The sequence below is a fragment of the Rhinoderma darwinii genome, chromosome 3 (genome assembly GCF_050947455.1).
Source record: "Rhinoderma darwinii isolate aRhiDar2 chromosome 3, aRhiDar2.hap1, whole genome shotgun sequence".
NCBI lineage: Eukaryota > Metazoa > Chordata > Amphibia > Anura > Rhinodermatidae > Rhinoderma > Rhinoderma darwinii.
Genome location: NC_134689.1, coordinates 402,282,899 through 402,305,215, shown reverse-complemented (window position 1 = coordinate 402,305,215; position 22,317 = coordinate 402,282,899). Strand labels below are relative to the sequence as shown.

Below are 22,317 nucleotides of genomic sequence, written 5' to 3'. Positions count from 1 at the left end.
ACCAAGCTCAGTACATATATACAACAACAGAACCAAGATCACTACATATATACAGTACCAGAACCAAGCTCGGTACATATATACAACACTAGAACCAAGCTCAGTACATAAATACAGCACCAGCACAAGTACAGCTCAATTTAGTGCAACCCCTGGTGTATAGGATTGTACGGCGTAAAACTACAGCTCCCAGCATGGCCCGAATAATGGTAAGGATATGCTGGGAGTTGCTGTTTCACAAAAAAAAAAAATCCTACCACCCATTATCTCGCTGCAGATCATACAGTGACTACAGTACTGATTAGAGGCAGAATAAACATGCCACGATCTATGGGTATGTGGACCCACTAGGCCGCAACGCTGTAGTGTACACTCTGTCCCTGATTATAATAGCACCATACACTGTGTCCCTAATTCTAATAGTGTCCCTAATTCTAATAGTATCATACACTGTGTCCCTGATTATAATAGCACCATACACTGTGTCCCTGATTTTAATAGCACCATACACTGTCCCTGATTATAATAGCACCATACACTGTGTCCCTGATTATAATTGCACCATACACTGTGTCCCTGATTATAATAGCACCATACACTGTGTCCCTGAGTATAATAGCACCATACACTGTGTCCCTGATTATAATTGCACCATACACTGTGTCCCTGATTATAATAGCACCATACACTGTGTCCCTGATTATAATAGCAACATACACTGTGTTCCTGATTATAAAAGCACCATACACTGTCCCTGATTATAATAGCAACATACACTGTGTCCCTGATTATAATAGCAACATACACTGTGTCCCTGATTATAATAGCACCATACACTGTGCCACACACACACAGTGCTTCACCATAGATAGTGCCCCCATAAAGCCCCCTGTAGATAGTGCCCCCATAGAGCCCCCTGTAGATAGTGCCCCCATAGAGCCCCCTGTAGATAGTGCATCACATATAGCTCCCCCTGTAGATAGCTCCCCACATTTAGCACCCCCTGTATATAGTGCCCCACATATAGCCCCTCTGGAGATGGTGCCCCACATATAGCCCCCCCTGTATATGGTGTCCCACATATAGCCCCCATGTAGATAGTGACCCACATATAGCCTCCCCTGTAGATTGTCCCCCACATATAGCACCCCCTGTATATAGTGCCCCACATAGACCCCTGTATATGGTGTCCCACATATTGCCCCCCTGTAGATTGTGTCCCACATATAGCTCCCCCTGTATATAGTGCCCCACATATAGCCCCCCTTAGTGTCCCACATATATCCTCCCATGTAGACTGTGCCCCACATATAGCATCCCCTGTAGATTGTGCCCCACATATAGCTCCCCCTGTATATAGTGCCCCACATATAGCCTTCCCTGTATATTATGCCCCACATATAGCTCCTCCTGTATATAGTGTCCCACATATAGCCCCCTGTAGACTGTGCCCCGCATATAGCCTCTCCTGTAGATAGTGTCCCACATATAGCCCCTCCCCTGTAGATAATGCCACTCACACTTTTAAGTGGGAAAAAAACAACTTTACATATTCACCTTAATCTCGTTCCCACACAGTCCTGTGTCAATGCAGGCCTGCTCTCTTCTGAGCAGGTCTGTTGGGGCTGAACGACGGCGCTGATTGGCAGGGCAAAATGACGCCCCACCAATCAGCGCCTTTTAACAACAGAAGAGGTGCAATGATGTCGTCGCGTCGCTAGCATAGTTGAAAGGCACTGATTGGCGGGGAAATTCATTCTGCCCTGCCAATCAGCGTTATTGTAAGGCAGGTACAATTAGTGCAGTAGGGTGTGGCTGCGGCTGGTTTCAGTGGCGCCGCTGCCCCGTCAGGAAGGCAGCAGGCTGCCGACACTGATTGTTTCCTGATTGTTTTTTGTGGCTCACTGTTCACCGGCCCATCTGGCATTTGCCAGAACTGCCAGATGGCCAGTCCGGAACTGGTCTGAGGTACAGTATTCCAGAGTACAGGTGCAGCAGAGGAGAAGTCCTGAAGATGGGAATAAGAGGATGTCATAGTCTGAGGTACAGTATTGCAGAGTACAGGTGCAGCAGGAGAGAAGTTCTGGAGACGGGAGTGAGAAGATGTCATAGTCTGAAGTACAGTATTGCAGAGTACAGCTGCAGCAGGAGAGAAGTCCTGAATATGGGAGTGAAAAGTTGTAACAGTATGAGGTATAGTATTGCAGACTACAGGTGTAGCAGGACAGAAGTTCTGAAGATGGGAGTGAGAGGATATCATAGTCTGAGGTATTTTATTGTAGAGTATAAGTGCAGCAGGAGAGAAGTCCTGGAGATGGGGTGAGAAGTTATCATAGTCTGAGGACAGTATTGCAGAGTACAGGTGCAGCAGAGAAGTTTTGAAGATGGGAGTGAGAAGTTCTGATAGTCTGAACTACAGTATTGGAGAGTACAGGTGCAGCAGGAAAGAAGTTCTTGAGACGTGACTGAGGAGATGTCATAGTCTGAGGTAAAGTATTGCAGAGTACAGGTGCAGCAATGGAGAAGTCCTGGAAACGGAAGCGAGAGTCTCTAAATGTATTGTGTGGTGCCAAATAGCGGAGGTTGGTGGTAATGACATTTTACAGAGGAAGATGAAAAATAAATTGTTTTGCAATAGGAAGAACAGTCTTGTTTGATACATTATATGTTATATTAAAGTGACATTACAAATGGCTGATCTATTCCACGGTGCACACCATATAGCCCGTTATATATATATTTGCTTCTGTACAAGACACAGCATTTCCCTCAGTACAGAATATAAGTATATGGAACTAAGAAAAAAAATGTTCATAGATTGAAAATTTGTAAGACATGACACAGAAGAGAACTTCCTCTACAAACCCACACAGGAAATCTGACAAGCTGAGCTCACCATCACAGAATCTCCAACCTCCTCAAAAAGCACAAACCTGGACCTCCACAACCAGGACCTCAAGTAGGGGAGCGTCGAAGACGGGGGGGGTGCAATGAGTCATTAGAAGTCCTGGCAACCCCACCGTCTGGAAGTCCTGCCACTTTTGTGATGAGTGTGCCACTCCAGGACCAACGTAGACCCAGGAAAGGTGACGATGAGGCTGTAGGATTCAGAAGACGAGAGTAGCGAGTCCAGATCCACCATGGGCTCCCGCATTAAGTAAGAAACTGGTAATGTATATGTAACTACATCCACTTTTAGTAACGCATTATCTTCCTCTTTTGTCTGCGCTTTTCTAATAAGTGTCCTCAAACTTGGCTTAAATTTACTACTTCGACTGTAAACTGCTGGAGCAGAATTTAGTGTCATTATAAACTGGGGCTTTTTTTTTTTTTTTTTTTTTTAATAATACAGTAAAAGTAAAGTAAAACAGCATTTTAAGGTGTGGAAATCCTGATAATCTGTCATGCAATGAAAATAGTCCCATGCCAGATTAACAGAAATTTACCTAGTAGTCCAGTCTACAGCAGCCCCACCGATGCTTCTAAATACAAAGGAGAAATTCGCCAACTCACTCTGGCATCAAAGATGTTAATTTTTTTTTTTTTTAGGGGCTGGAAATGAAATAAATAAACTAAAAATGCAATATTTACATATCCTTGTCCCCGGCGACCCAGCGCTGAGCACTCCCGGTGGTTGTTTACATGCGCGTAGCATGTGACCGCTGCATCCAATCAGAGGGTTAACAGTCAATAGCTAGATTGGATGCGCGCTTACAAAACACATCGCTGCCCCAGAAATGAGACGTCACCACTGACGTGTCGTATACCCTCCGAGGTCTCTCTGGTCCGAGACCATGTGATGGGTATACGACACGTCAGTGGGGGAGGCTCAAAACGTGACCTGGACCTTCATCAAGCACTGTAATATACTGGGCGGATGGCATGAAGGCGCAATGGAATGCGAATGACCACTGTGGAGGTGCCCTGAGAGACTGACAAGTCCCAAATTGTGATGTCTAGACGACTAGGTCAGCACACCTCCAAAACGGCCGGTCTTGTGGGGTGTTTCCGGTATACAGTGGTTAGTACCTACCAAAAGTGGTCCAAGGAAGGACAACAAGTGCTCCGACGACAGGGTGAGGGCTCATTGATGCACCTCGGGAGTGAAGTCTAGCACGACTGGTCCGATCCCACATAAGAGCTACTGTAGCGCGAACTGCTGAAAAAGTTACTGCTGGCTATGATAGAAAGGTGTCAGTACACGCAGAGCATAACAACTTGTTGTGGCGGCTTAGTCGCAGACCGGTCCGAGTGCCATGCTCATCCCAGTCCGCCGCTGAAAGCTCCTACAATGGACACGTGGGCATAAGAACTGGACCATGGAGCAATGGAAGAAGGCGGCCTGATGTGATGAATCACGTTTTCTTTTACATCATGTGGATGGCCGGGTTTGCGTGCGTCGCTAACCTCGGGAAGAGATGGCACCAAGATGCATTATGGGAAGAAGACAAGCCGACGGAGGCAGTGTGATGCTCTGGGAAATGTTCTGCTGGGAAATCTTGTGTCCTGACATTCATGTGGATGTGACACGTACCACCGACCTAAACATTGCTGCAGACAAGTACCCCCTTCATGGTAATGGTATTACCTAATGACAGTGCCCTCTTTCAGCAGGATAATGCCCCTGCCACACTGCAAACATTGGTCAGGAATGGTCTGAGGAACATGACAAAAAGATCAAGGTGTTGACTTGTCTCCAAATTCCCTAGACCTCAATCCGATCGATCATTTGTGGGATTTGCTGGAAAAACAAGTCTGATCCATGGAGGCCGCACCTCACAACTTATAGGACTTAAAGGATCTGCGGCTAACGTCTTGGTCTCAGATACCTCAGGAACCTTCTTGTAGAGTCCACATCTCGACGGTCAATGGTGTTTTGGCAGCACGAGGGGTCGACACAATATTAGGCAGGTGGTTTTACTGTTATGGCTGTGTAAGGACAGAGCCTGGTCGGTATACGGACTTCACAGGGTTGTTACAGCAATGATGGAATTAGGCAGGAGTTCTGGCAACCAACAAAGCTTTATTTCGATCGATACGGATGGTGCACACGACAAACACGTACACTTAGGACTTCTCCCAGAGCGGCACAGTATTTAGACACAGCTCAGGCAGGTAGATGATCACTGTTGTACTGTCAAAGACAGAGCCAAGGGGCCCGTCCCTGCTACAGACGTCGGGCTGGGAATATAGGCCTGGTAGGCAACAAATGGCAGACTGCTGTACTTGTCGTCCGTGCTCACACGAGACTACAGCCTACAAACCACAACTCGCGCCATGACCTCTGCCACAGGCACAACGGCAGACTGTCGCTTCACAGCAGCTTCTCTATAGAAAAAGTTCACTCAAACATTCACCCCATACTGAAAACTGGTTGGCGGGAACACTGCCGTTTTATGCACTTAAAACTCTGTTGCACTTCATCACCCTGTTGTGGCGCAGCAAAAGCTGCTAAAATGGCGCCAACTATTTAGATTTGAGCAGGCCAACCATCATGTTACCTGTATAAAATGAGCCACAATGCTACAGTGCAAATGACAGTATAACACAACATGACAAAATACAATACATGCCAGATGGCAGCACAAGTGCCATACATCAAAGTGGCCGGACTGACCATTACTCCTCTGCAACGCCACCTAGGGAAAAATAAATCAGCAAAACAGGGGGCAATAGCACATGTTACATCACAGTGCATTTATCATCACATCAGCCAGGGTACAATGCAACTAAGGGTCCAAAATACAATGGAATAATGTAAAGTCCCCTTTAAGGGTGGGATCTCTCCCCCACCCCATTGGTGCCGGATTATCCGAACATTATCGTACCAATGTCTGAAGCAATTCTCAGTCAACCTGATCAGAGATCAACCACTTAAAAGCAGAGATTCTGTATATGATCCTTGCCCCAGCACAATAATTATTTCAATAAATTCTGCTCTATCAGCGTAATAAAGTGTTTCCAATATCATAATTGTTACACCCATGTATAAATATATAAATCGACATATGTGACAAACTGAACTTTCATAGAGACAGATGTAACTAAGAAATGGCTGAATGATATGTTTACCAAGTTTACAGTAGAGGATGACTCAAGTACAGCAGTGGAACAGGATGACAGGTGACAGATCTGGGTTGTTTTTTTTTGAGCAGTCGGGGTGGTACTGACAATCCTACTCCAAAAAATTGGACAGCTGAAACAGAAAACAACCATTTATCAGATTACTACGTTCATTTTCTAACATGCACAGGAAAAAAACAAGACATTAGCCATCTGATTGTTTGCCATATAAAGACCTCCACCATGGGCATACTTAGTACCCAGAAACCCCCTTCCGAGCAGTTCAGGAAAAAACATTTTTTTTTTACTGCCGTTACTAGGGAGAGCTCACTAAATGCAAATTTTTTAGTTGAATGAGAACTTATGCAATGAGCTCCCTCTAGTGGCAGCTACAGGCAAACGGAATTGTATCACTTAACTGGATAGTTATGTGAAGGAAAGCAGCAGAATTAGAGCTCTGTATGACAAGAACTGAACTCCAACTTCTACAAGAATGCTAGACCTATTTAGATTAGGTAGAGTGCTCCACCCACAAGCCAACACTATTAACCCCTTCACCATTCTAAACTACTATGTATACTGCCCCCTATGTACAAAAATGAAACTACTATAATAATGCTATATACTAAAATATAACTACTATAATACTGCCCCTATATACAAGAATATCACTACTATAATACTGCCCCCTATGTACAATAATGTAACTACTATACTACTGCCTCCTATATACAAAAATATAACTACTATAATACTGCCCCCTATGTACAAGAATATAAATACTATAATACCGCCCCTATATACACAAATATAACTACTATAATACTGCCCCAACATACAAGAATATAACTACTATAATACTGTCCCCTATATACAATAATATAACTACTATAATACTGCCCCCTATTTACATTAATATAACTACTATACTACTGCCTCCTATATACTAGAATATAACTACTATAATACTGCCCCTATATATACAAATATAACTACTATAATACTGCCCCAATATACAAGAATATAACTACTATAATACTGCGTCCTATATACAAGAATATAACTACTATAATACTGCCCCCTATGTACAAGAATATAACTACTATAATACTGCTCCTATATACAAGAATATAACTACTATACTACTGCCTCCTATATACAAGAATATAACTACTATAATACTGCCCCCTATATACAAGAATATAACTAATATAATACTGTCCATATATACAAGAATATAACTACTATAATACTGCCTCCTATGTACAAGAATATAACTACTATAATACTGCCCCCTATGTACAAGAATATAACTACTATAATACTGTCCCCTATATACAAGAATATAACTACTATAATGCTGCCTCCTATATACAAGAATATAACTACTATAATGCTGCCTCCTATGTACAAGAATATATCTACTATAATACTGCCCCCTATATACAAGAATATAACTACTATAATACTGCTCCCTATGTACAAGAATATAACTACTATACTACTGCCTCCTATATACTAGAATATAACTACTATAATACTGCCCCTATGTACAAGAATATAACTACTATAATACTGCCCCTATGTACAAGAATATAACTACTATAATACTGCCCCTATATACAAGAATATAACTACTATAATACTGCCCCTATATACAAGAATATAACTACTATAATACTGCCCCTATATACAAGAATATAACTACTATAATACTGCTCCTATATACAAGAATATAACTACTATAATACTGCCCCCTATATACAAGAATATAACTACTATAATACTGCCCCCTATATACAAGAATATAACTACTATAATACTGCTCCCTATATACAAGAATATAACTACTATAATACTGCCCCCTATATACAAGAATATAACTACTATAATACTGCCCCCTATATACAAGAATATAACTACTATAATACTGCCCCCTATATACAAGAATATAACTACTATAATACTGCCCCCTATATTCAAGAATATAACTACTATAATACTGCTCCTATATACAAGAATATAACTACTATAATACTGCCCCTATGTACAAGAATATAACTACTATAATACTGCCCCCTATATACAAGAATATAACTACAATAATACTGCCCCCTATATACAAGAATATAACTACAATAATACTGCCCCTATGTACAATAATATAACTACTATAATACTGCCCCCTATGTACAAGAATATAACTAATATAATACTGCCCCTATATACAAGAATATAACTAATATAATACTGCCTCCTATGTACAAGAATATAACTACTATAATACTCTGCCCCTATATACAAGAATATAACTACTATAATACTGCCCCCTATCTACAAGAATATAACTACTATAATACTGCCCCCATATACAAGAATATAACTACTATAATACTGCCTCGTATTTACAAGAATATAATTACTATAATACTGCCCCTATATACAAGAATAGAACTACTATAATACTGCCCTCTATATACAAGAATATAACTACTATAATACTGCCCCCTATATACAAGAATATAACTACTATAATACTGCCCCCTATATACAAGAATATAACTACTGTAATACTGCCCCCTATATACAAGAATAGAACTACTATAATACTGCCCCCTATATACAAGACTATAACTACTATAATACTGCCTCTATGTACAAGAATATAACTACTATAATACTGCCCCTATATACAAGAATATTACTACTATAATACTGCTCTTATATACAAGAATATAACTACAATACTGCCCCTATATACAAGAATATAACTACTATAATACTGCCCCTACATACAAGAATATAACTACTATAATACTGCTTCTATATACAAGAATATAACTACTATAATACTGCCCCCTATATACAAGAATATAACTACTATAATACTGCCCCCTATATACAAGAATATAACTACTATAATACTGCCCCCTATATACAAGAATATAACTACTATAATACTGCTCCCTATATACAAGAATATAATTACTATAATACTGCCTCCTATATACAAGAATATAACTACTATAATACTGCCCCTATATACAAGAATAGAACTACTATAATACTGCCCTCTATATACAAGAATATAACTACTATAATACTGCCTCCTATATACAAGAATATAACTACTATAATACTGCCCCTATATACAAGACTATAACTACTATAATACTGCCCCTATATACAAGAATATAATTACTATAATACTGCCCCTATATACAAGAATATAACTACTATATTACTGCTCCCTATATACAAGAATATAACTACTATAATACTGCCCCTATGTACAAGAATATAACTACTATAATACTACTCCCTATATACAAGAATATAACTACTATAATACTGCCCCCTATGTACAAGAATATAACTACTATAATACTGCTCCTATGTACAAGAATATAACTACTATAATACTGCCCCTATATACAAGAATATTACTACTATAATACTGCTCCTATATACAAGAATATAACTACAATACTGCCCCCTATATACAAGAATATAACTACTAAAATACTGCCCCCTATATACAAGAATATAACTACTATAATACTGCCCCCTATATACAAGAATATAACTACTATAATACTGCCCCCTATGTACAAGAATATAACTACTATAATACTGCCCCTATATACAAGAATATAACTACTATAATACTACTCCCTATATATAAGAATATAACTACTATAATACTGCCCCTACATACAAGAATATAACTACTATAATACTGCTCCCTATATACAAGAATATAACTACTATAATACTGCCTCCTCTATACAAGAATATAACTACTATAATACTACTCCCTATATACAAGAATATAACTACTATAATACTGCCCCTATATACAAGAATATAACTACTATAATACTGCCCCCTATGTACAAGAATATAACTACTATAATACTGCCTCCTATGTACAAGAATATAACTACTATAATACTGCTCCCTATATACAAGAATATAGCTACTATAATACTGCCCCTATGTACAAGAATATAACTACTATAATACTGCTCTCTATATACAAGAATATAACTACTATAATACTGCTCCCTATATACAAGAATATAACTACTATTATACTGCCCCTATGTACAAGAATATAACTACTATAATACTGCTCTCTATATACAAGAATATAACTACTATAATACTGCCCCTATGTACAAGAATATAACTACTATAATACTGCCCCTATGTACAAGAATATAACTACTATAATACTACTCCCTATATACAAGAATATAACTACTATAATACTGCCCCCTATATACAAGAATATAACTACTATAATACTGCCCCCTATGTACAAGAATATAACTACTATAATACTGCCTCCTCTATACAAGAATATAACTACTATAATACTACTCCCTATATACAAGAATATAACTACTATAATACTGCCCCTATATACAAGAATATAACTACTATAAGGGTATGTGCACACACACTAATTACGTCCGTAATTGACGGACATATTTCGGCCGCAAGTCCCGGACCGAACACAGTGCAGGGAGCCGGGCTCCTAGCATCATAGTTATATACGATGCTAGGAGTCCCTTCCTCGCTGCAGGACAACTGTCCCGTACTGTAATCATGTTTTCAGTACGGGACAGCAGTTCCACGGAGAGGCAGGGACTCCTAGCGTCGTACATAAGTATGATGCTAGGAGCCCGGCTCCTTGCACTGTGTTCGGTCCGGGACTTGCGGCCGAAATACGTCCGTCAAATACGGACGTAATTAGTGTGTGTGCACATACCCTAATACTGCCCCCTATGTACAAGAATATAACTACTATAATACTGCCTCCTATGTACAAGAATATAACTACTATAATACTGCCCCAAATATACAAGAATATAACTGCTATAATACTGCCCCCTATATACAAGAATATAACTACTATAATACTGCCCCTATATACAAGAATATAACTACTATAATACTGCCCCCTATGTACAAGAATATAACTACTATAATACTGCCCCAAATATACAAGAATATAACTGCTATAATACTGCCCCCTATATACAAGAATATAACTACTATAATACTGCCCCCTATCTACAAGAATATAACTACTATAATACTGCCCCCTATCTACAAGAATATAACTACTATAATACTGCCCCATACATACAAGAATATAACTGCTATAATACTGCCCCCTATATACAAGAATATAACTACTATAATACTGCCCCTATATACAAGAATATAACTGCTATAATACTGCCCCCTATCTACAAGAATATAACTACTATAATACTACTCCCTATATACAAGAATATAACTACTATAATACTGCCCCTATATACAAGAATATAACTACTATAATACTGCCCCCTATGTACAAGAATATAACTACTATAATACTGCCTCCTATGTACAAGAATATAACTACTATAATACTGCTCCCTATATACAAGAATATAACTACTATAAGGGCATGACCACACATGGCGGAATTCCTCCGCAACTGTCCGCATCAATGCCGCACCTAATCCGGGTTGCGGATTACGGCTGCGGATCTGCACAAAATGTGCAGAAAATTGATGCGGACTAGCTGCTGCGGACTGCGGGAAAAGTGCTTCCCTTCTCCCTATCAGTGCAGGATAGAGAGAAGGGACAGCACTTTCCCTAGTGAAAGTAAAAGAAATTCATACTTACCGCCCGTTGTCTTTATGACGCGTCCCTCCTTCGGCATCCAGCCCGACCTCCCTGGATGACGCGCCAGTCCATGTGACCGCTGCAGCCTGTGCTTGGCCTGTGATTGGCTGCAGCCGTCACTTACACTGAAACGTCATCCTGGGAGGCCGGACTGGAGACAGAAACAGGGAGTTCTCGGTAAGTACGAACTTCATTTTTTTTTACAGATACATGTATATTGAGATCGGTAGTCACTGTCCCGGGTGCAGAAACAGTTACTGCCGATCGCTTAACTCTTTCAGCACCCTGGACAGTGACTATTTACTGACGTCTCCTAGCAACGCTCCCGTCATTACGGGAGCCCCATTGACTTCCTCAGTCTGGCTGTAGACCTAGAAATACATAGGTCCAGCCAGAATGAAGAAATGTCAAGTAAAAAAAGCAAGACGCATCCGCAGCACACATAACATGTGCATGACAGCTGCGGACTTCATTGCGGAACTTTGAATCTCCATTGAAGTCAATGGAGAAATTCCGCCATGAGTCCGCCACTGCTCCGCAACAGACAGAGCATGCTGCGGACACCAAATTCCGCTCCGCAGCCTCTGCTCCGCAGCGGAATTGTACGCATCGTGTAAACGAACACTGCTAAATTAAAGTGAAAGTCAATGTAGAAACGGCTCCGCTGCGGATTAACGCTGCGGAGTGTCCGCAGCGGAATTTAAGTGCAATTCCGCCATGTGTGAACCCGCCCTATTACTGCCCCTATGTACAAGAATATAACTACTATAATACTGCTCTCTATATACAAGAATATAACTACTATAATACTGGTCCCTATATACAAGAATATAACTACTATAATACTGCCCCTATGTACAAGAATATAACTACTATAATACTGCTCTCTATATACAAGAATATAACTACTATAATACTGCCCCCTATGTACAAGAATATAACTACTATAATACTGCCTCCTATGTACAAGAATATAACTACTATAATACTGCTCCCGATGTACAAGAATATAACTACTATAATACTGCCCCTATATACAAGAATATAACTACTATAATACTGCCCCCTATGTACAAGAATATAACTACTATAATACTGCCCCAAATATACAAGAATATAACTGCTATAATACTGCCCCCTATATACAAGAATATAACTACTATAATACTGCCTCCTATCTACAAGAATATAACTACTATAATACTGCCCCCTATCTACAAGAATATAACTACTATAATACTGCCCCATACATACAAGAATATAACTGCTATAATACTGCCCCCTATATACAAGAATATAACTACTATAATACTGCCCCTATATACAAGAATATAACTGCTATAATACTGCCCCCTATCTACAAGAATATAACTACTATAATACTGCTCCCTATATACAAGAATATAACTACTATAATACTGCCCCTATATACAAGAATATAACTACTATAATACTGCCCCCTATGTACAAGAATATAACTACTATAATACTGCCCCAAATATACAAGAATATAACTGCTATAATACTGCCCCGTATATACAAGAATATAACTACTATAATACTGCCCCCTATCTACAAGAATATAAGTACTATAATATTGCCCCTATATACAAGAATATAACTGCTATAATACTGCCCCCTATGTACAAGAATATAACTACTATAATACTGCCCCTATATACAAGAATATAACTACTATTATACTGCCCCTATATACAAGAATATAACTACTATAATACTGCCCCTATGTACAAGAATATAACTACTATAATACTGCCCCTATATACAAGAATATAACTTCTATAATATTGCCCCTATGTACAAGAATGTAACTACTATAATACTGCCCCCTATGTACAAGAATATAACTACTATAATACTGCCCCTATATACAAGAATATAAGTACTATAATACTGCTCCTATGTACAAGAATATAACTGCTATAATACTGCCCCCTATATACAAGAATATAACTACTATAATACTGCCCCTATATACAAGAATATAACTACTATAATACTGCTCCCTATATACAAGAATATAACTACTATAATACTGCTCCTATATACAATATAACTACTATAATACTGCCCCCTATATACAAGAATATAACTACTATAATACTGCCCCTATATACAAGAATATAACTGCTATAATACTGCCCCCTATATACAAGAATATAACTACTATAATACTGCTCCCTATCCTCAAAATAAGCCATCAATAACTGATTGGTCAGGGTCCGACTCCCGGCACCGCCATCGATCAGCTGTTTTTAAGGGGCCGTAGCGCTCATAAGAGGGAGAAGACTGTAAGGGTATGTTCACACGCAGTAGCAAAATACGTCTGAAAATACGGAGCTGTTTTCAGGCGAAAACAGCTAGCAACTGGCGTTTTTCGCTGCGTTTTTTACGGTCGTTTTTGGAGCTGTTTTTCAATGGAGTCAAAGGAAAAAGCCTCCAAAAACGTCCCAAGAAGTGACATGCACTTCTTTTGACGAGCCGTCATTTTACGGACGCGGATTTTGACAGTGACGCGTAAAATAAAGGCTCACGGGAACAGAACATCGTAAATCCCATTGACAGCAATACGTTACAATTGTTTTCGGTGTTTCGGTATTTATCGTAAACTGTATGATTTTTATTTTGCAGAGAGAATCCAGAAAGAATATTTGAAGGATTCTTTGAAGTTTTGCGCCCAACGTCTCTGGATAAAGGTCGGACATATTTAAGACGTTACTTTGTAATATAAACTTTTTTCTATTGTCCATGTTGAGCCCCCTCCCCCTTGTTTTTTGACCGATATTCTGCGGCAGCCGGGGACAAAGTACTACTGCAGCTGCTGCAGAACCTCTTTACAAAATGGAGATGGAACTTCATGTAAATCAGTGACTGACAAAGTTCTTTCTTCTGTAAAAAGAGGTATTGAAGCAGCTGGGTGTGTAATTTGAGGTTCTGCAGCAGCTGGGTGTGTAATATGAGGTTATGCAGCAGCTGGGTGTGTAATATGAGGTTATGCAGCAGCTGGGTGTGTAATATGAGGTTCTGCAGCAGCTGGGTGTGTAATATGAGGTTCTGCAGCAGCTGAGGTGTGTAATATGAGGTTCTGCAGCGGCTGAGGTGTGTAATATGAGGTTCTGCAGCGGCTGGGTGTGTAATATGAGGTTCTGCAGCAGCTGGGTGTGTAATATGAGGTTCTGCAGCAGCTGGGTGTGTAATATGAGGTTCTGCAGCAGCTGGGTGTGTAATATGAGGTTCTGCAGCAGCTGAGGTGTGTAATATGAGGTTCTGCAGCGGCTGGGTGTGTAATATGAGGTTCTGCAGCAGCTGGGTGTGTAATATGAGGTTCTGCAGCAGCTGGGTGTGTAATATGAGGTTCTGCAGCAGCTGAGGTGTGTAATATGAGGTTCTGCAGCGGCTGAGGTGTGTAATATGAGGTTCTGCAGCGGCTGGGTGTGTAATATGAGGTTCTGCAGCAGCTGGGTGTGTAATATGAGGTTCTGCAGCAGCTGGGTGTGTAATATGAGGTTCTGCAGCAGCTGAGGTGTGTAATATGAGGTTCTGCAGCGGCTGGGTGTGTAATATGAGGTTCTGCAGCAGCTGGGTGTATAATATGAGGTTCTGCAGCAGCTGGGTGTGTAATATGAGGTTCTGCAGCAGCTGAGGTGTGCATTGTAAGGAATAATGTAACCCATATTGTAAGTTGAAGACACATTGGAAATCCCCTCAGAGCCTTGTAGATGGACCAGCGGCCGGTGAGCGGGTTGATCTGTCGTGGCCCCCATTATTACATCGCCCCGTACTCTGCTATACCATTAGTTATCCAGTGGAAATATCGACATTACTATAGACCTCAGTCATTTGAGAACCACACTGAACTATAGCAGGAATTACCCACAATGAAGTAAAATAAAAACTAATGGACCTCTGTTTGCTGTTAGTGAATAGAAACATTCTTATTTACCTCCAGTGGTGGAAAAAAAATCAACTGTCCTGCCTCTTATTACAGCTGAGGGTTTGTTACAATTTTATTCAGTCTAGACCCCAGACCGGACCCTAGATTTCCTAACCTAAATAAATACAGACCGCAAACCAGACCCCCAAAATACAGACCTCAGACCGTTCCTTCTTTCAACACTTGGTGCCACTGCAGACAGCGTGCTGATGCCAACCCCAGTGACAGAACATTGCCTGCAGCGGCGCCCGGTACTGCAGAGGCGTATAGGAACGAGAAGAGTATTTTGGCAGAACGTTGGGCATCCAGGAGATTTGCCTGCTTTTCCATAAGTACTTGAGGGCTCCCCGCTTTCCGGACATCTCTATTTAGTATTGTGCTGCTGAACTGTTGTATCTAAGCCTATCACCTGTTATAATGTCTGCTGGGCAGAGTTTTTAAAGGGGTTTTTCACGAACGGTCAACTGATGACCTATCCACAGGATAGGTTATCAGTATATGATCAGTGCGCGTCCGACACCCGGACCCCGCACCCATCAGCTGAGCTGATGGGTGCGGGGTCCGGGTGTCGGACGTAGCTGCTCCGGCTGCCTGCGGGCACTGAATATTGTGAAGGGTATTCAGTAGTCGGAGCTGGAAGCAGAGGGCTCCAACAACTGCACAGCGGCCGTGCTGCAGAACAGCAACTCTTCTCCTTTTCACTTGAGCAGTACTGCAGCTCGGCCGCTATTCCGTGACCAGAGACGTCTGTTTCCGGCATGGACATTCAGTGCCCAGAGGCACCCCGGAGCAGCTGATCTGTGCGAGGTCCGGGTGTCAGACTCCCACCGATCATATACTGATGACCTATCCTGTGGATAGGTCATCAGTCATCTGTTTGTGTTCAACCCCTTTAAGTCTATCATGTGTCGTACCGTATTCTGAGCCTTTGTATCTAAGCCTATCATGTGTTTTGCTGTCTGCTGTGCTGCTGTATCTAATCCTATCATGTGATACTGTATACGGAAGAAGTGTATCTAAGCCTATCATGTGTTTTGCTGTCTGCTGTGCTGCTGTATCTAATCCTATCATGTGATACTGTATACGGAACAGGTGTATCTAAGCCTATCATGTGTTTTGCTGTCTGCTGTGCTGCTGTATCTAATCCTATCATGTGATACTGTATACGGAACAAGTGTATCTAAGCCTATCATGTGTGCTACTGTCTGCTGAGCCAGTGTATCTAAGCCTATCATGTGTGATACTGTCTGATGAGCCAGTGTACCTAAGCCTATCATGTGTGATACTGTATGCTCTGCCAGTGGTCTAGGGCACTTAGGGCAGTTAGGGCAGTTAAAGGGTTAATAACATCACTAGTCGTCTAGGGCAGTAAAGCGGTACATGATAACATCCCTGGTGGTCTAGGGCAGTGGAGGGGTTAACGCTGTACTGAAGGCTGCAGCACTTAGGCCTTATTCACACGAGCGTATTTCACGTCCGTGTTACGCGCGTTAAAACAACGGATGTCACACGGACCTATAGATTAGAGTCTATGGAGGGATGCGTGAAACGTGAGAAAATAAGACATGTCCTATTTTCTCACGGACCCTTCACATGGTCCATTGAAACAACGGCCGTGTGAACGGCCACATTGAATTACAAGGCCTTATTCACACGAACGTGTCCTTTTTCAGCGCGTAAAAAACGCAGCGTTTTTCTTGCGTTGCAGTTCCGTGTGACATCCGTGTACAGTGCGTTTTTACACGCGTATGTCATCCGTATGTCACGCGTTTTTTACGTCACTAAAATAAACGGAAGGAGGTGTTTTTCTTTTTCTCATCATTTCTTTAGCAACTGTTGCGCGAAAAACGCATGGCAAGCGGATGTGCGTCCGTGTGCTATCCATGATTTTTACGCACCCATTGACTTCAAAGGGTGTGATGCGCAAAAAACGCACACGTATAGGACATGCAGTGCGGCGTCCGTTGTTTTAACGCGCGTAACACCGACGTGAAATACGCTGGTCTGAATAAGGCCTTATAAGACGCACAGATATTACATTATCAGCTGTCAGCCAATCACTGAGCAGCTCCGTTAACCATTTGACCATCTGCATGTTCCTTTTCAGATCCAGAGCTAAAAAGACAATTCCCTGAACATTTTGATGACCCGGTAAGAAAGAGAACAATATATAAGAGCCAATATACTTAAAATGAAGCTCCACCTTTGATTAACATTGGCTATGCAGTCCTACATTCTAGCATGTTTGTTAAATACGTTCATCAGCTTTTTTACTGTTTGGAAACCATCAGCAAGTTACTTTAGACGGATCTCATTGTGGATTTATTTTTTTTCTAATCCTAAGCATGGCTCGTGTTCATTTAAAGAGGTTATCCGGGAACTTTAAAAACATTTACTAGGGCAGGGGATGCTATAAAATCTTAAACGATCAGGTAATCATTCACCCCTGAAATGCCCGATGCCGTTCATCGGCGACGTGCTGCAGCAGCCAATCACTGTTGATTGGCTGCTGATGTACCTATGAACGACACGTGACCGCTGCAGGAGCTTCTGGGCCGGACCAGAGTTGCGGAGAATGGGGTTGATCCAACAAAGCCGAGGAGCATTTCAGGGGTGAGTACCTGATAGTTTAATATTTTATAGCATCCCCTGCCCTAGTAGTTTTTTCAAAAGTCCTAGAAAGCCCCTGTAATCATTGACTAAAAGTACTAAAATAGAAACACATAATACAAAAATACATCCATCAGCGGCAGCTCTCTAATGGTTTCCAGGTAGCTGCAGGTTTTATCTACAATAGAGTTTTTTTTTACTGTTGGGAAACCATCAACAAGTTACTTCAGACGGACCTAATTATGGCTTTATTTTTTTCTAATCATGAATTTTTTCACAGTTTGGCTCATGTTCCATTAAACATTGCGTGAAACTACTAACTAGAAACATAAAATAGAAAATAGATCCATCAATGGCCGCTTGCTAATGGTTTCCCGATAGCAGCAGGTTTTACCTAAAATAGAAAGGGTATTAGACAGGTCACTGTACCTTTAAAAAAAATAACCTTCATTACTGTCTCATCGTTTCGTCACATCCTAGGACTCTGTAACGACTCTGACAAAGTTCTGCTTCCCCTTCAATGTGGAGAGGTAAATATCACATTCTCCCGCTTTGAGTGACGTGTCCGCCACCTATTTACTTCCCCCCCATGCTTCTTGTAATAACTTTATCCCTATAATCCAGATGGCAGAACTCATCCGTCCAGCACTTCAGTTTTACTCTGACCGATCTTCAAGGTTACCAACGCTTTGGATTTTGTCGCCTGTCTGTAAATGCCAAAAACTGCACTTGTATCCTGAGGTAAAAGACGCGTCGTGACAACCTTACGTCTGTATATGTAGAACTGTGTAAGACTAGGGGAACGGCTTTGCGCGTTTCGTCACGGCATAATGACTTGGCACGTCCACTTTGACCTCTTGCCCCTGCAGCCGTTTCTCGTTTTTTCATTCCCGTTTTTCCTCACCGCCTTCCATAAGCCATAATATTTTATTTATGTCCTCGATGGAGCTGTGTGAGGGCTTGTTTTTTGCGGGACGTGCTGTTGTTTTTATATATATTTTTAGGCACAAACATCATTTTGATCACTTTTTCATTTATCTTTGGGGACGAGCTAAAGTGACCAAAAAACAGCAGATCTCAGATGGAATCTAATTAAATTCCCAGGATCGGAGTAATCTCCGATCCCGGCCCTTACAGCGAAGTATTTGCTATAGTACACAACCGACACCCGCTATGGAGTGTGCTCAGCCCCAAAGCCTGCACCATACTCCCCCTTCCGGCCATGATGTACAGTAACGGTAAATGTCGGGAAGGAGTTAAATCCAGGCCCTTTCTCTCTTTGGGCCTACAGCAGTCCTCGTCGCTGTGATGGGTAAGTCCCAGGCAACTTCCACCCACCGTCTCAGCAACTCAATCACCACCACTGTAATGAGCCCTCTCTGACTTTATGGCCTAGTCGTGCCCACCGGCACAACAGCACACCTGCCGCTCCATGGGCCGCATTCGGGGCATTGAACTCCAAAAGGCAGGAGCAGACGCCTTTTAATAACTAATCGCCGCCCCCAGTGTGACGTTTGCAGAGTAGCCATGCTGGCTGCACCCTCACAACTGTTACGGCGCAGCATAATTCTACTAGAAAATGGCGTCTGGACCGTTTCTCACTATGCCCAATTTAAAGCTACAGTGAACCATCATTGCCGCCGGCAAATAAACGAAGGAAAGGGTTAACTGAGGTATCTGGTGAGCGGTGGAGGGAAGTGTGGGAAAAAAGGTGGTAGCATGAGGTTACATCGGGAGCAGCTTTTGCCTGGCAGTGTGCCGGGAGTGGCATGACAACCAACCTACCCTGTTTCTTTGGTGGGGAAGGGTGAGGGCTAGCCGTCGACTCATCATGGCAGCCTACAGGGTAGAGCTTTGAGGATAGTTATTAAAGGGGTATTCCTATCTTAGGGTTTTTTGCTGGGTGGCACAATCAATGGGTGAAGGTCATGATGTGTAGGGTACGGTGTGTACAGTAGGAACGTATGATGTTTTTGATACAATGCATACAGTAGAAATGAAGCATTACATGGTGCCCATCAGTATCAATGGGTGTCCATTGTTATCAATGGATTTTGGAGATCCCGCAAATATAAGAACTGTCATGGATGGGGGTGCATAGCTCTAGTTATCAGAAAGGGACACATATGTGTGACATGGAAGAGGTTGTCGAAATCATATCTGTTTCATCACATTGACCAGGGTATTAGACATTGACATGCTACAAAACATGTTTCTTCTCTGGAGGACAATGAGCCTACACAATGTCCAGATCATGATGTATCTTTGAAAGATATAAATCCCCAAAAAATGGCCTTATGTGGTCACATTTTTGGGTCAAGATCAGTGGCGGATTAAGTAGACCATGGGCCCTGGGCTGTTACCCAAACTTGGGCCCCCCTTCCTCACCGCCGCCCTGCCGTAACTATTTTTAACACTACCTTTTTGGGCAAGCATTAACAGTGTTACGATTCCCCTTGTCACAGCGCGGTGTCCCTACATACTGACAGTATCACACTGTGCAGGGACACAACCTCCTGACAAGGGGAATTGTCTATCAGTCCTGGACTGCAGAAAGACTTTTTGTGAAATACAAGGATTCCTATAATAAACATGTCAGGAGAGGTGACAGATTCTCTATAAATCTAGTGACTCACAGGTGACGACGTCTCAGATTCTAGTAGTTTTTTTCCTCTTTTCTTCTCCATCTGGTCCAGCGCTCATGACGACTTCTACCGGCCATGACTCATTTCTGCAGAATTTGCCACTCAGACGTCTCCTCACTTTTCCAACATTTCCACACCTATAAACGAAAATAAAGTTATCATGGTGCGACATACTGTGCCCCTAAATATAATAGCACCAAACACTGCGCGCCTGAATATAATAATACCACACACTGTAAAACACCACATACACACAGCCCCGTGTACATAGTGCCACACACAGCCCCTGTAGATATTACACACCCCCATAGATATCGCCATACACAGCCCCCTCTATATATCACACATCCCCCCGTAGAGAGTGTTACACACAGCCCCATATAGATAGTGCCATACAGCCCTCACCCTCTTGTAAATAGCACCAAAAAGCCCCCCCTATAAAGAGCGCCACACACATACCACTGTGGATAGCACTACACAGCCCCCCCTTGTATATAGTGCCACACAGCGCTCCCCCTTGTATATAGTGCCACACAGCGCTCCCCCTTGTATATAGTGCCACACAGCGCTCCCCCTTGTATATAGTGCCACACAGCACTCCCCTTGTATATATCCCCCTTGTATATAGTGCCACACAGCACTCCCCTTGTATATATCCCCCTTGTATATAGTGGCACACAGCGCTCCCCCTTGTATATAGTGCCACAAGGTTATGTACACATTTAAAAACTTTATATCATAATTTTATATATATATATATATATATATATATATATATATATATATATATATATATATATATATTAGTATGTGTGTGATTGATTGATTTTATTAAAAAATATTTTCACTTTTTGAGATACAGCTGCTTTGTATCCTGTATCCGTCAGGTCAGCAGGACTGACAGGATCAGTGACGCGCAGGATCCACCTCAAATCTATCACATCTAAGATTATAATTTAGCGCAAGGCCCGTTTCACTGATCCCGTCAGTCCTGCTGACCTGACGGATACAGGATACAAAGCAGCTGTATCTTAAAAAGTGAAAATATTTTTTAATAAAACGGAATTACAAAGTTGCACCAAACACACATTTTTATAAAAAAAAAACAAAAACGACGTGATTTTTGCGACATTTTTTTCCATAGACAATGCAGGTTTCCTTTTTTATCGTTTTTATGCACACTTTTTTGCTATTTTAGAATTTTTATTCATAAAGTTTGAAAATAATAGTAAAAAAAATAAGCTTTTTTACGTTTCAGCTATTTTTTTTTTGGTAATAACATAGTTTTACCCTAAAATAGACCTTTTATTTGTAATCGTCATTGTTTACCGTAAATATTAATATATTACATGTCTA

The 22,317-nt window shown here is 41.3% G+C and overlaps 1 protein-coding gene across 1 annotated transcript in view; it reads left to right on the top strand.

Annotated features, from left to right (window-relative positions):
• The first annotated feature begins 6,064 nt into the window (after positions 1-6,064).
• Positions 6,065-22,317, top strand: part of DENND1C (DENN domain containing 1C) — a 48,035-nt gene continuing 31,782 nt past the window's right edge. Inside the window, exons 1-5 of the mRNA XM_075859554.1 lie at positions 6,065-6,123; positions 14,404-14,468; positions 17,814-17,857; positions 18,797-18,846; positions 18,941-19,057. Of these exons, the coding sequence (XP_075715669.1) occupies positions 6,065-6,123; positions 14,404-14,468; positions 17,814-17,857; positions 18,797-18,846; positions 18,941-19,057 (335 nt within the window). The remainder of the gene's footprint in view (positions 6,124-14,403; positions 14,469-17,813; positions 17,858-18,796; positions 18,847-18,940; positions 19,058-22,317) is intronic.